Here is a 14095-nt window from a genome sequence, read left to right on the forward strand (position 1 = left end):
TCTAAAAAAAATTTAAAGGCCTACAGATGTAGTGCTCTTCGAACCATTTATCTTTCTCCTTTGGCATTTTTGCGTAAATGCAATAATAACGGAGTTATGACTTGAAACAATTGCGTGGACCATCCTGTATATTGTTCAACGCTAAATGTTACTTGTATGAAGTCTGAATAAGTACTGGAAAATTTGTTCGATGCCGTTATGTGTAAATACGACCTTCGTATACTGTTTGTATACATTTCTTGTCTCGTAATAATACATATGTCAACTGTGAGTGTCCACTTACTTCTGTCTCTCTGAAATTGGATCATTTCTTGTTTTAACTTAATTTCGGTTTACGTCGATTGTTAATATTTATTTTAAATGTTATTTAAGTAATCTATATACTGTAAAGATAAATGTTAAATAACACTTAAACTTGTAATTATGATGCTACAGTAATTAAATTTCATTAATATTCATTTTCATCATCTGTCCACTTACTTTTGTCCTTAACTGTAAATGGGTTTTACCACCTAAAAGTGAAAAGGTCGTGAGTTGTATTTCATTACAAAAAATATGCAAAAACGACTCGTTGCAAAAACTATAATTGCTTTCTAGAATGAAAGTAGAATTTTCACGTTTATCAAAAAATAAAAGATAAAATGAAACAAAAAATCATATCTTTTTTATTGATAAGTGATAAAAGGGTTTTACCACACGATAGTGAAAAGGTCATGAGTTGTGTTTCATGAAAAAAAATATGCTGAAACTATAATTTCTGTCTAGAATAAAAGTAGATGAATTTTCACGTTTACGTCATTACCGTTTTCATACGTAAAAATGATGTTTTTAATAAGAAAACGTGCAAGTAATCGCTTGTAGCGTTTAATACAATATCTTCTAAGTATTGAGACAATCGATAACTAGTCGATACTCGAAATTCGGCAGTCGCGAGCAGGAAGACCAACGAGCGATACGAAAGAGAGAGAGACGAGTGTGATTCCAATTTATTATCTTATATTCTTTTAACTTATAATAAACGAACATCTAATCTTGTAACAGTATGAACAAAATTTGTAAAAAATAATTAAAACTGACAAATAAAAATGGCGACCACGGAAACCTGAAAAAGTTGTAAATACCTTAAAATGTTAGAAGTTTTTACATGAAAATTAGATTTAAAAGAATGAAAAAGTGCAATATACGAAGTTCTAAAGCATTCTTTATTAATATTTACTAAATAATTCATAAGATAGAAAATTTATATATTATTCTCCACACAATTGCAGCAGTCTTTAGCAGCATGTTCTTGGCACATTGTTTTGTGGTGTCTTTCCATTCTGCTCTTTGTTTAATTAATCTTATTTACTCTTACTTACCTTTAAAATGGCTGTTCTTTAAAGAAAGCTGCTGCAAACAATCGGCATGCCGTTCACAACCGTGTATTATCAATAAAACTCGAAAAACAAAACATTTTTTTCATTTTCTGACGTTGAGGTATAACTCTCTCAGATCCACTTTTAAGGTTGTGCTCTTAGTATTTTAGCAGCTTGACAAAAACTAAGGCTAGTATGTTGTGAAATACCTGGTAGAACCCTCGAACTTTTTTCCCCCCCAGGTTCGGACCTCCTCACCCTTACCTTGTAGGTACGTACACTCCCAGCCAAAAAGATAGCACATGTGTGCTATCTTTAATTTCTCACTGACACGCGTACAATTTTGGGTTTGTAACACATAATATAGTAAGCTTACGAGCTCAGCACATGCGGATCGCTGCAAAGATGTCGCGGCATCACGGCGTTTTGTTTACAAAACAGAAACAGTGTTGTATACGAAGGACGAAATGATAGCACACTTATAAAGCAATAAACATTTATTTAATTTATTATCAATCTATATAATTATTCATTAATTGTTTAATAATGAGTACATCCTCCTTTATTTTCTATGATTTCAATCATTCTATTTGGTGACGACTTATATAATTTTTGAATATTTTCTTGATTTAAATTGCTCCATTCCGCGACAATAGCTTCTTTTAGTTCGTGGACATTCTCGTATTGTTTCCCATGTCTGTAAACTGCTTGACTGAGTTGACTCCAATAATTTTCGATAATATTAATATCCGGTGAACGCGCAGGCCATGATAAAACACGTATCCTTTCTTTTTCAAAATAGGTTTTTACAAGTTTTGCAGTATGTACCGCTGCATTATCCTGCTGATAAATGAATCCAGACCCAGATATACGTAGGGCATGCTTTGTTATTTGTTGCTTTATCAAATCCAAATAATATTTACTGTTCATTTTTCCATGAATAAATTTTATTTCCGTCTTACCAAAGTAACCGATGGTCGCCCACATCATTACTCCACCACGGCCCATTGCTCGCTCAATGTTTGACAATTTTTCTTTTCTTAGATCGTGGAAATAATAGTTTAAACCATCAAGTCCATCTAAATTTATTTTTTTTTCGTCGGAAAATATCACTTTTCACCACTTCTTCTTCCAGTGTATTCGATCTTTGGCAAATTGTAAACGTTCTTGTTTGTGCCGTGGAGTTAATGCAGGTTTCTTTTTTATTGTTAGTCTTCTAATGTGCTTGCATGATTGTAATACACGACGAACACTTGAAACACTTGCATTGACGCCAGCCTTTTGCATGATTTGTTTTGTTGTACACTAGGTATTGGAAGCTATACGCAAAACAGTTCGTTTATCCCGTTGTGACAACGATGATGGTCTTCCACTACTCTTCTTTTTACCATAATTTTCCACGTTTTTAAGTAAATTATAAATTACCTTTCGACTTCTGCTAGTTATTTTCGAAATTTTAGATACTGATCAATTTTGCCTTTTCAGTTCAAGAATATGCTTTATTTCTGATGTCGTTAATTTTTTCCCCCGTCTCATTCTTGTAAATTACTAGGCAATACTTTCGCGTCTTGAATACCTAAGAGATCGCGAAATACTAAGCAGTTTATAAACATGTAGACGGAGTGTGCTATCATTTCGTTCCTAGAATACAACACTGTTTCTGTTTTGTAAACAAAACGCCGTGATGCCGCGACCTCTTTGCAACGATCCGCATGTTCTGAGCTCGTAAGCTTACTATATTATACGTTACAAACCCAAAATTGTACGTGTGTCAGTGAGAAATTAAAGATAGCACACATGTGCTATCTTTATGGCTGGGAGTGTATATCACGCATTTTCCGAAAGCCTCGGGTTTTACAGACCCAATTGTGTGCTTGAGGGTTAAAACCTCCCCCTCCCCTTGACTCTCCCTCTGACATTTTTGCGCGAAGTAAGGTCGGTTTATTAAATAGTTAATCGCGTTCTTGTTTCGTGTTGCAAACTCTTGATACGGCTTCGGATGACGTATACTCAAGTTGCAGAGAATGTCGCCGAAGTGACTCGATGCTGCAAAGCAGGAATGGAAGCTGCGTCTCTATTTAGGATGTTGCTACGTGCGACGTGTAGATCCGGTCTCCTTTGTTCTGCGTAGCTGCAGTCTGGTGATTACGAGGGTGCGCTTTAGCACGGCGTTGTGAGGGCCGTGTTCGCATAAACCTTTCACAAGACTCAACCCTTGCCAATGTACATTGGGATAAGTTCTCGTAGCATTTCGAATTTAGAGAAACGTCATTTTGTATTAAGATAATAATATTGTCACCTTACGCGGTATATGTTCCATCCTGTGTATCGAGTTCGCGTGAAACTTTATTTCGGGTTAATCGTGTTTATTTTACTACATTTCCAAATTCATTAAAGTACCGATGTACTATGCATACGTATTCTACGAAATCTTAAGAAAGAATTTCATTGAAAATAAATTGTTTATTTATATTAAAAATATTAACAAAAGTCTTGAATGTGGTCGAATATGTATGTGTAATAAATAGACTGCGGATGTTTATGCATTTATGGGATTAATTCTAAAAAAACTACAAAGTGCATTTAATATGCAAAAATATAAGAAATACTTAAAGTAAGATACAAATTATTATATTCAGGGGTTGAAATAACCCTCTACAAAGCTCCCATTTCATTAATTCTAATAATAATATGAATTTGCATAAAGATCCGCAGCCTAGTAATAAGTATTCGTACAGTTCCTGTTTTATAACATTCTATGTGCAGTAATTACAAGGTAATCCAGGGAATGTAAACATAATTATCATCAGTATATCTGGAGACGTTATCAATATAGGCAGGCCTTTGTTACAAAATTAAAAGTTTACGAATAATTATTAGTCCTGTATTTTCATCCACATTCAAGACTTTGGTTAATATTTCCACAGAAAATATAAATGAACAATTCATTTTTAATGAAATTTGTTCTTAACATTTCTAAAAATATGTATGCATTTTTTGTTGACATTTTTTTACAATAAACAAAGGTCTATAAAATTTTTGTTGATCCACAGATTCATCCACAGATTTGCTAAGTTATTGTGAACATTTCAGTGGCATTTTTATTCAACTATTGAATCATAAATGTGATATTAAAAAATAATCCTTTTCTAATCAAAAGAAAAGTTTGAATATTTTCTATAAAACAATTAAGTTTTAATAATATGTATTAACAGCTACGCTAATGAGTGTCCATCGACAACTTTCATAGTCTTATTTTAGATCATGTTATATACATTAATGTCCTTTAAAAAACTGATAAGTTTCATTATATTTTCAATCGATGTTTTCATTACCTCGTTCATGTTATTTTTAATTTTATGTTTTCCTCTACTATAATAAAAATCACTGCATTCATATATAATATGTTTCATTTTGAGATTTACGTTACAGTTTGGACATTTTCGATCATTTTCCTTTGTTATTAGGCCCATTTACAGCAATGTGTCGACGTAAATGGCCATCATTTTGAACACTTATAAAATACAGGTATTCTGCTTTCATATTTTAAATCTTACACATTTTCCCCGATCATGACCTTGAATAATTATAGTCACTGAATTCCTAATGGAAGGGACTATAATTGTAGGTGTTTCAAAAAGGGTGATCCCATTTAAAAAAATGAAGGTGACCTTGATTTCTTTAAAAAAAATGACATATAAATAAAAATATTTTTGGCATCGCGCGAGACCCATTGTACCATTCAATTTTTTTTATCTTTAAAAATAACAAAGATATTTCAGGTGCAAACGTTAAGTGACTCACCCTGTATACATATCTGTATTATGTGTGATAACCAAACATATTAAGTTATGTGTGCAAGTGGAATTATTCAACACCCCAACATTTATTAATATAAACCAAACACTTTGCAATGGCCAGACAGTAAATCAGGAGTATTGAAGTTGAAGAAACAGGTGGTTTTTACACCAGGGCAATGCTCCAGTTCGCAATCGTTATCTGTGAAACAGTTTTTGGCGAACGAAAACATCACTGTGCTTGAACATCTACCCTATTCGCCAGATCTTGTTCCTTGTAATTTCTACCTCTGTCCAAAGATTCAACTTTCAAAATCTTCAACAAGATTGAATTTGTACATATAAATATAATCTACATTTGCTTATTTTTAGTAGGACGAAGTATCTTGCATAATTACAGACGAGAAAATGTATTGCAAATATTCTGATTTATAAATATGCAAAATCACTGGGGATTCATAAGATATTCCTTAAAAATCATAAAGAATTTTAACAGTATTTTTTACTTCATTGAACAGTAATTTTTAGTTGACTATGTTAATTCATAACAAAAAATAGTACTTTGAATTAAAAACAAAAGGGGTATCTTGAAGGAGAAGAATAGTTTTTCTGATGAAGGATTATTAAAAGTTTTATTTTTTTGGCAAATTGTCACTAAAATGTAATTTGATCGTGTTTATAATAAGTGAAATATCTTAATATTTCTCACAGTTCTCTTTTAGTTTAAGTTTTAAAATTAACACGACACTCGAGATACGATTCTCCCATTATTACGTTTTCCTTTCGAAAATTGATGATAAACTAACCTGGAATGTCCATATATCTAATCTAAAAAGGGAATGTAACAACCGTCTAAACATTTTAAAAACACTAGCAGCCAATACGTGGAGAGCAGACATGACGGTTCTATTAAACACGTACAAAACTACCATCAGAAGCAAATTAGACTACGGATCTATTATTTATGGCTCAGGAAAGGAATCTACACTAAAAAAAACTGGATCCTATACATAACACCGCCCTGAGAATAATAACTGGAGCCTTTAGAATTAGTCCCATACTAAGCATTTTAAAAGAAGCAAACGAACCTCCGCTCAAACTCAGAAGAAAACTCCTCTGCATTACACAAGCGATAAAAATATCTACTACCCCAAATAAATCCTCCTTTAAAATACCTTTTCAGACCGCTACATCACAAAATACAATAATAAAAAACTGACTCCCAAACCTTTTTATTATAGAGTCCACAAACTTAAAGAGGAACTCAATATAACATTTTTCCCTACTATTCCACGAAGAAAAACCACAATACCACCATGGGTCATGCACCCCATCGAAGTAAACATAGACTTAACAGTATACAAAAAATCTGACACCAATCCTGTAATATTTCGTAACCTAACTACTGAAACTATAGATTGCTACAGAAACTATATCCATATCTATACTGACGGATCAAAAACTGAAACCGGCACGGGATACGCAGTAATCACCCCGGAATCCTCACTTTCAACCAAATTAGCACCATATACATCAATTTTTACGGCTGAAGCAACTGCCATCAACCATGCTATAAAAATCTCTTACATAAACTCTTATACATACACTATTATTTTCACTGATTCAATGAGCACTTTAGAGGCACTAAGCAGCATACCATCGGATAATGACATCCTCCTCCAAATTCAGGAAACAAACCATGAAATCATAGAAAAGGGCCACAAAATAATACTCGTATGGATACCGGGACACGTAGGCATTCCAGGAAATGAAAAAGCCGACCAGATAGCAAAACAAGTAGCCAACTCACCAATTAACTACCAAAATATTCCCACCCAAGAGGATTTAATCAAAGAAATCAGAAACAAGTTAAAATGCCAGTGGGAATCTGAGTGGAGAAACACAGCTCCACCACACATCAAAAACATAGATGACGCCTTTTTTACAGAAAACACAGCAACTACTTTACTTAGAAAAGAGCAAACTGCTATAACCCGAATAAGAATTGGACACTCCAAAATCTCCCACTCATACATATTATCAAAGGAACCCATCCCAATATGCGAACACTGCAACACAACAATTACAACGGACCACCTAATCCTTGACTGCCAAAAACACAATATTCTTCGCCGTAAACACAAGCTGGAACCTCAACTTAAAGAAAACCTCACCAACAGAAAGCTACACAACCTACTGGGATTCATCAAAGAAACAAAATTAATTGACAAAATATAAGGAAAAAAACCACCTGACCGACGTCGCTAATAACCTCGCAGTGGATGCGGCGTAAATAAGCCACCAAATAAAAATAATAAATAGTTGTTTGTAGTAGTTATATTATTCAAATTTCGTTCTCTCGACTCAAAATCATTTGACAGTCGTCGCTCACAATAAGACACAAAAGAACACACTTTATTTCACCTCGACATGGACAATTACGAACATTACTTTCGTCCGAATTTCATATTTTCAGACCGTTTAAGAATGCTGTGCTCATTACGAGGCGTTTAACTTGCGAAAATGCAGCCACATATGTATTTGAGCAAGACTAAGTTAATTGCTCGTTTACAGTGGTTTATTCACTGTGGTCAGGTACCACGAGTAATAATGGAACGCGTGCAGACCTGGCGTTAAACGAGATATTCTCGTTTCGCTTGGAACGATTATGTCCGCTGAAATACGCGAACAATCAGAAATCTTTATTAACATTTGCAACTTACACGAGACTATAACGGGAATTTGTAATTTCGTTGCTCGCCCCCGGAACACTTATTGACCCACTTCGACTTCACGGGTTGGGTCTATGAGGAGATGAACCACGTGTTTGCTAACTGATTTTAGAGAGTATTACTATAATTGGACTTTTCGGGAAAAGCAACCGAAGTAGACAAATATTATCCTGGTATAGAAACGCTGTCATGTTTTCAGTCCATTATCGCGAAACAGTAAAGTGCAGCGTATTTCGAATTTTATTTAAAAAATTTGAAAACAATGATATTAAAAATGTTCTCGATCTTCAATCCTGAGTAAGCACATTTACATTTCAACTTGATGTTCCGAGTCCTTTTCGATGATACGAACAAAAATGTTAACAAAGAAAATTATACAAAATTATTAAAGTGGTTACTAAACATTAGCAGCTTACTTTATCTATTATTTTAAAACCGAGGCGTATCTTTTTTATCGATTTTAAGAACATCAAAAATATAACTTTACACTTAAAACAGAATTAATAGCGAAAATTGAATTTTTTTTAAGCATCTAATTTAACTTCCATAACGACTTCGAAATTATCGTACCTAAAAGTAATAAAATACTAAGATTAAGCATTTACATCGTTGCTCGCTTTTATTCGAATAAAGTCCACGAAAGAAATATTTTCAAGTTGAATTTATTTTCGAAATCGCGTGAACGCATACGCAGCGGCGGAGGTGAAAGCAAATTGAAACGAACAAAAATCAGTCCTTTCCAAGCACCCACGTTGTAGGGGATTCGTATTTTTACGCTCTTGATACTCGACACGCTGACAAATTCAACATTTTTTCTTTTTCACAAAAGCTCTTTATTTGTCACGAGATATTTGCTCCGAACGTTGGCCATAAAATTCAAAGCACATTTTCGCCCGTTTTCACAAATTCGTGTAACTGAAACTTTTGTAAAAGTTGATATATTAATTTTAACGTACGCCGTAAAATTTTTTAGTGTCTATTGTTTCTAGCTTAAATGGAATAATTGAAAACGGAATTAATTTTCATTTTCTGAAATGCTCTTGATTCAACTATCGATACGTAACATTAGACTTTGATGAGTTAATAATTTTGAAAATAAATACTTTGAACACTACTGTAAATTGGGTCTGTTTCTTCTCTAAAGAGACTACGAGCTCTTTTTGTGTAGCTTATTCCAAATCTCACTGTCGTTTTCTGCACTCAATTTGTTTGTCGTGTTTGAAAATTGCTCTATCGGGGATTTTTAAAGCAAACAATAGCGTCATTGTCGAATTCAGTTTTCTTTAAATCGACGTATCGTTTCATGGATTTACCTAAACACGAAAGTTTCAGAATCATGGATAACCTACTTCTAAATTTCGAGTCGACGGAAAGTAGGACGTTGCTGGAAACTCGGTTGGCATTTACAAAGTTGGACACGGATTCCTGATGGTTGGGATCTGTTAAATTCCTTGAAAAATTCAAACTCTACAAACTAAGCAGCTGAGAATATTCGTTTCTTGAAATTCGCCTCATGACAAATTATATATTTATCTTTGCAAATAATTTACTAAATGTGAAAGCAAAGTAATGCCCAATAATAATAATGTTACCAATGTTAGGCTAAGTGTATCTGTTGGCACTTAAACAGATGTTTTTATCTAAATAACAAATTCAAATTATGTTGTTATACCTATTCATATAAATATCATTTTGTAAATGCAATAACAGTTTTGACGTGTTTGACCCTGTATTGGACCCTGTTTAAATAATCTACAAAATAAACTTATTAATAATAACAACCGTTTATTGGCAGATTAAATGTTATAACACTCAGGCCAGTATAAAATGAATACGTGAAGAATAGAAACATTCAACTCAATTTTATTAAAAGCAAAAATAACATGCCAAATGTCAATCAGTTTCAATATTATATGAAATTAAATATAATTATACTTTTATATAATATAAAATATGTAACTTATATACATATAATTGTAACATTTTTTTTAAATTACCTTCGTAACCTTATCTTGGTTATCATGTTCTACTACTTTGTACACTAATGGGGCTTCCCGTTTATTGCATAAATAAAATGTACAAAGAAAAATCCTGTATCAATATACGAATCAGTGTTTCGATAATAAAGCGCTTGAAAAGAAAACGTTCGAACAACGAAGACACCCTTGAGGCAATATCGATATTTGCTATTGCCTGTGGAAACAATGGCGGCCATTTTCGAGTGAAATTCGCGTAGCCAGAGTAAACCGTTTCTGCAGTACAAAGATTTATGAGGGTGTATCCGTGGAAAAATAAAGCGAAACGTATTGAATTCTTTGCTTGATACACCAACTTTAGGAAGAGTTGGTACGAAGGTGGGGAGGAGAGAAAATACTGCTTGAAGCAGAAAGTAAATCGAGAAATGAGAGTGCATCGGAATTTCCTATGAGCCAATACGTCTTTTAGTCAATGTGACTGTTAAAACCGACAGATGTTTAAGAATAGCACTTGCCACTTCTTGCTCCTTACGTGTCACAGCCCTTTGATTTTCCCCAAAATAAATACTCTCTCATCTTTAATGCAATACGCCAAATAATTCGAGCCTCTGGACTTTTAAATTTCGGTTTCAGAAGATTCAATGCGGCGCACTACGTTCTACCGGGTTAAATGGTCAAACTTGAAATATGAACGTACTGGACAAAAATATTAGACCGTTAAAGGAAGCCGTTGCTTTAGATTCTTGTGTTTTATGTTTCCATTTATATAAAATACGATGTACAAGTTTCTTACACTTATTTGCACTCACGTTTATTCCTCGATCTGTATTGCAGTTCTCTTAGAATTCGAAGTAACACGAGGTTTCCCGCTTCCTTTAACTTTTTCCCATGATTTTTGGAGTTTTTAGAACGCTACACACTATTGTGATAAAATAAAAGGGCTACTTGCACGAAGTTTTCTTATAGAAACATTTTTTACGTATGCTCTTTCTGTTTAATGTTAGTGTCGATGAATATTCATAAATATACAGGGTGTTCGGGCACCCATGGGAAAAATTGTAATGGGAGATTCTAGAGACCAAAATAGGATGAAAAGCAAGCATACTAATTTGTTGATTGAGGCTTCGTTAAAAAGTTATAGCAACATTTCCGCCGATACAGTATATTTTCGGTAATGAATTTTTTCTCGAAAGTACGTGGGAATTCGGAGGTACATGTATTCACCAAAAATTATTGTACTTAACTCCCGCAATCGAAAATAATTTTTCCAGAACGATTTGAAATTTGTTAATTTCATCGAAAAAGGGTCTAGCCGAATAAGCATGGTAAATGTGCCCCCAAACCAAATTGAACGTGTTTAATACCACTCGATAGCTGGTTCGAAAAAACCCCTTTTCACAGAGTTTCAACCCGGTATCTCTACTACAGGGGTAATTACGGGGTGAAGATCATTTTTTTGTTTATCCTAAATATCTCCCGTTCTGCTCAATTAAAAATTATGGAACAAATCATGGTTATTCTATCGACTGATGTACATATTCAAAAATGTTTTCAGAATTTTTGGATGCAAATTCGATTTTTAAAAAATTCGAAAATATTTTAACCGGCGATTTTTTGTCGAAGTTATCAAGTGATCACGTTTGTTTTTATACAGTATACAGCTCTCAAACGAATTACTAGTCTCTAATTTTTTCAGATTTTTCGAAGGAGTGGAACGTAATTAAAAAAAATAAAAAATGATTTAAAAATGATGAAAAAGCTTTATATTGCCTTAATTACTTACGTGATAATGCTCATATTTTTACAGCTATAGCGCAACATTATGACTATTATTGCGTAATTTTTTTAGATTTTTTGGAAAAATTGTTAAAGAATTATTAATTCATGTTTTCTAATTTTTCATACGGAAAAGGGCCGCACATGCTTTTAAAATCGATATAGTTAAAATATATTTGTTTATACATACTTAGTTAACTGGTTGCTATATGTAGTTTCAAATACATGTGGTACCAAACTCCTGTTGATTAGAACCGCCACGGCGCGGCGCTGATCATTTTGGTAAAGCATCCGCGACATTGCCAACATTTTGTCAAAAGGGGTTTGGGGGCACTTTTACCATGCTTATTTGGCTAGACCCTTTAGGCACCTACCGCTTGTCGATTTTTCTTAAAAATTCGTTTCTCATGTTTAGTAAATTTGTTTGACGGCCTACAGAAAAGTTGTCTAATACTTTTTTGTAGGCACCCATGAGCTTTGCTTCAGAAAAATGTTTCATTGAAATACACATATATTCACTATTGTAGGAGTTATGGCTTTTTTAAAATTGGACCAATTTTGTGAGGTTTTTCACATTTCGCGCAGTCAAGGAATAGCTTTTCGAATATTTTTGAAATTGCCACATATTCTTCACCAAAATACGCGTTGGATGCATTTTGAAAAATTAAAATCCTCCAATCCGTTCAGGAGTTATGACTAGACTGCGGATGTTTATGCATTTGTGGGAAATTTTAATCCTCAAAAAACTACAGAATGCATTTAATATGCAAAAATATAAGAAATACTTAAAGTAAGATACGAATTATTATATTTAGCGGTTGAGACAGCCCTCTGCGAAGCTTCCGTTTCATTAATTCTATTAATAAAAATGTGAATTTGCATAAAGATCCGCAGTCTAGTTATGACATTTTAATGATTTGTATGAAATTTCGGGGAACCATATCTGGCCTCACACTATATTTTCGGTAAGGAATTTTTTTCTCGAAAGTGCGTAAGATTTGGAGGGTATGTGTATTGACCAAAAATGATTGTAATTGACCCCTAAAACCGAAAATAATTTTTCCATGAATGATTTAAGATTTTTTAATTTAATTGTTTAATAACTCTTTAACGAAGCCTCAATCAACAAATTGATATTCTTCATTTTCGTCTTATTTTGGTCTCTAGAATCTGCCATTGAAATTTTTCCCAGGGGTGACCGAACACCCTGTATAAATCAAGAAAAAATTGTTTCTGTTCCGAAAAATAATACAAAACTCGTGGAATGGAATGTTAAGACGATGTAAACGGAGACAAATGTATACATGTAATATTGTATTATATGCCAGTATGGAAACATCAAAAAGTACATATTAATTAATTATAATTAAATATATAGTAATTATATTATTAATACATATATATGTTTTGTACAGTTTTCATATGTAGATATACATTTAAGTATTTTATGTATAGTATGTTATAAAATTCTTCTTTCGGGGTTGATATGTAATATGCTGCAGCACACGACCACGACGCGTCGCATTTGCATATGAATGAAAATGAAATGTAGACGCGAAAATAAAACAGATGAAAAATTTTTCCTCGCCGTGTTTTTCTCAAGATAACTTTTTATTGTGTCGTTTAATTTTATAACGGCGCTGGTGGTGGAATTGCGTCTGAAACAAAAACTGGGTCGAATTTAACGCCGATAAGAATATGTAAAAGCAAGAAAGCCCAGATAAAAAGAAAGAATACAAAGAATATGTATGTGAAATTGTACCACCGAATAAAAGAATGAAAAGGGAAGAAATATGAACAGTAAAAAAACTGGAGAATTAATGTAGCTACATATTATTTATAAGTTACAATCGTTTGATTTTTCTCGTGCTACGCTTACGATTTGCTTGGGTCCAGCTTAGCGAAACCAAAAGGTTAATTAAATTGGAACACATTTAATTATGCATTTTGTAATTACTGGCCGACGGCTAGATTAAACTTTCAACAAAATAGTTGTGATCCAGTTGTTTGCTCTTGTTTCTGAAAAATCTGTGCAAACTTTTCGGCAAACAAAGCATGATTCTGAATCGTCAGACAATTTTCAAACCGCAAGGTAGGTAAGTAAATTTATCGTCTAGACAATAAATCATTTTTGGACGTTTTCCATTTACATTTATAAACGCTCGAAACTACATTAATCCACAAACTTTGCCATATATTTCCTTTCGACTTTATGGGTCTACAGTCGTGACGTAGTAATAGCATTGGTAAATATAACACATTATAGCCCATAATCGAAACTGCACCTTAGACGATTACACAGTTAGTAGGTCAACCGATTAGGCGCTAATCTCGTCTTGATCGAAAGATCGAAGAGCTCATCGTTTCGCACGATTACGTTAATCTGTTTCACGGATTAACTCCATTAATTATACCGGTGAATTGATCGTCATCTAGTTCTTTGTCTATTTAAAAATATA

At 33.3% G+C, this 14095-nt stretch overlaps 2 protein-coding genes across 2 annotated transcripts in view; both read left to right on the top strand.

Annotated features, from left to right (window-relative positions):
* Positions 1 to 14095, top strand: part of LOC122397492 — a 140372-nt gene that overhangs the window by 35076 nt on the left and 91201 nt on the right. The window lies entirely within an intron of this gene.
* LOC122397453 lies at positions 6476 to 7390 on the top strand. Its single transcript, XM_043396604.1, has one exon. The coding sequence runs from the start codon at positions 6476 to 6478 to the stop codon at positions 7388 to 7390; it is 915 nt and encodes a 304-aa protein (XP_043252539.1).

The sequence above is a fragment of the Colletes gigas genome, unplaced genomic scaffold (genome assembly GCF_013123115.1).
Source record: "Colletes gigas isolate AHSC1104 unplaced genomic scaffold, ASM1312311v1 Colletes_gigas_Sc00009, whole genome shotgun sequence".
NCBI lineage: Eukaryota > Metazoa > Arthropoda > Insecta > Hymenoptera > Colletidae > Colletes > Colletes gigas.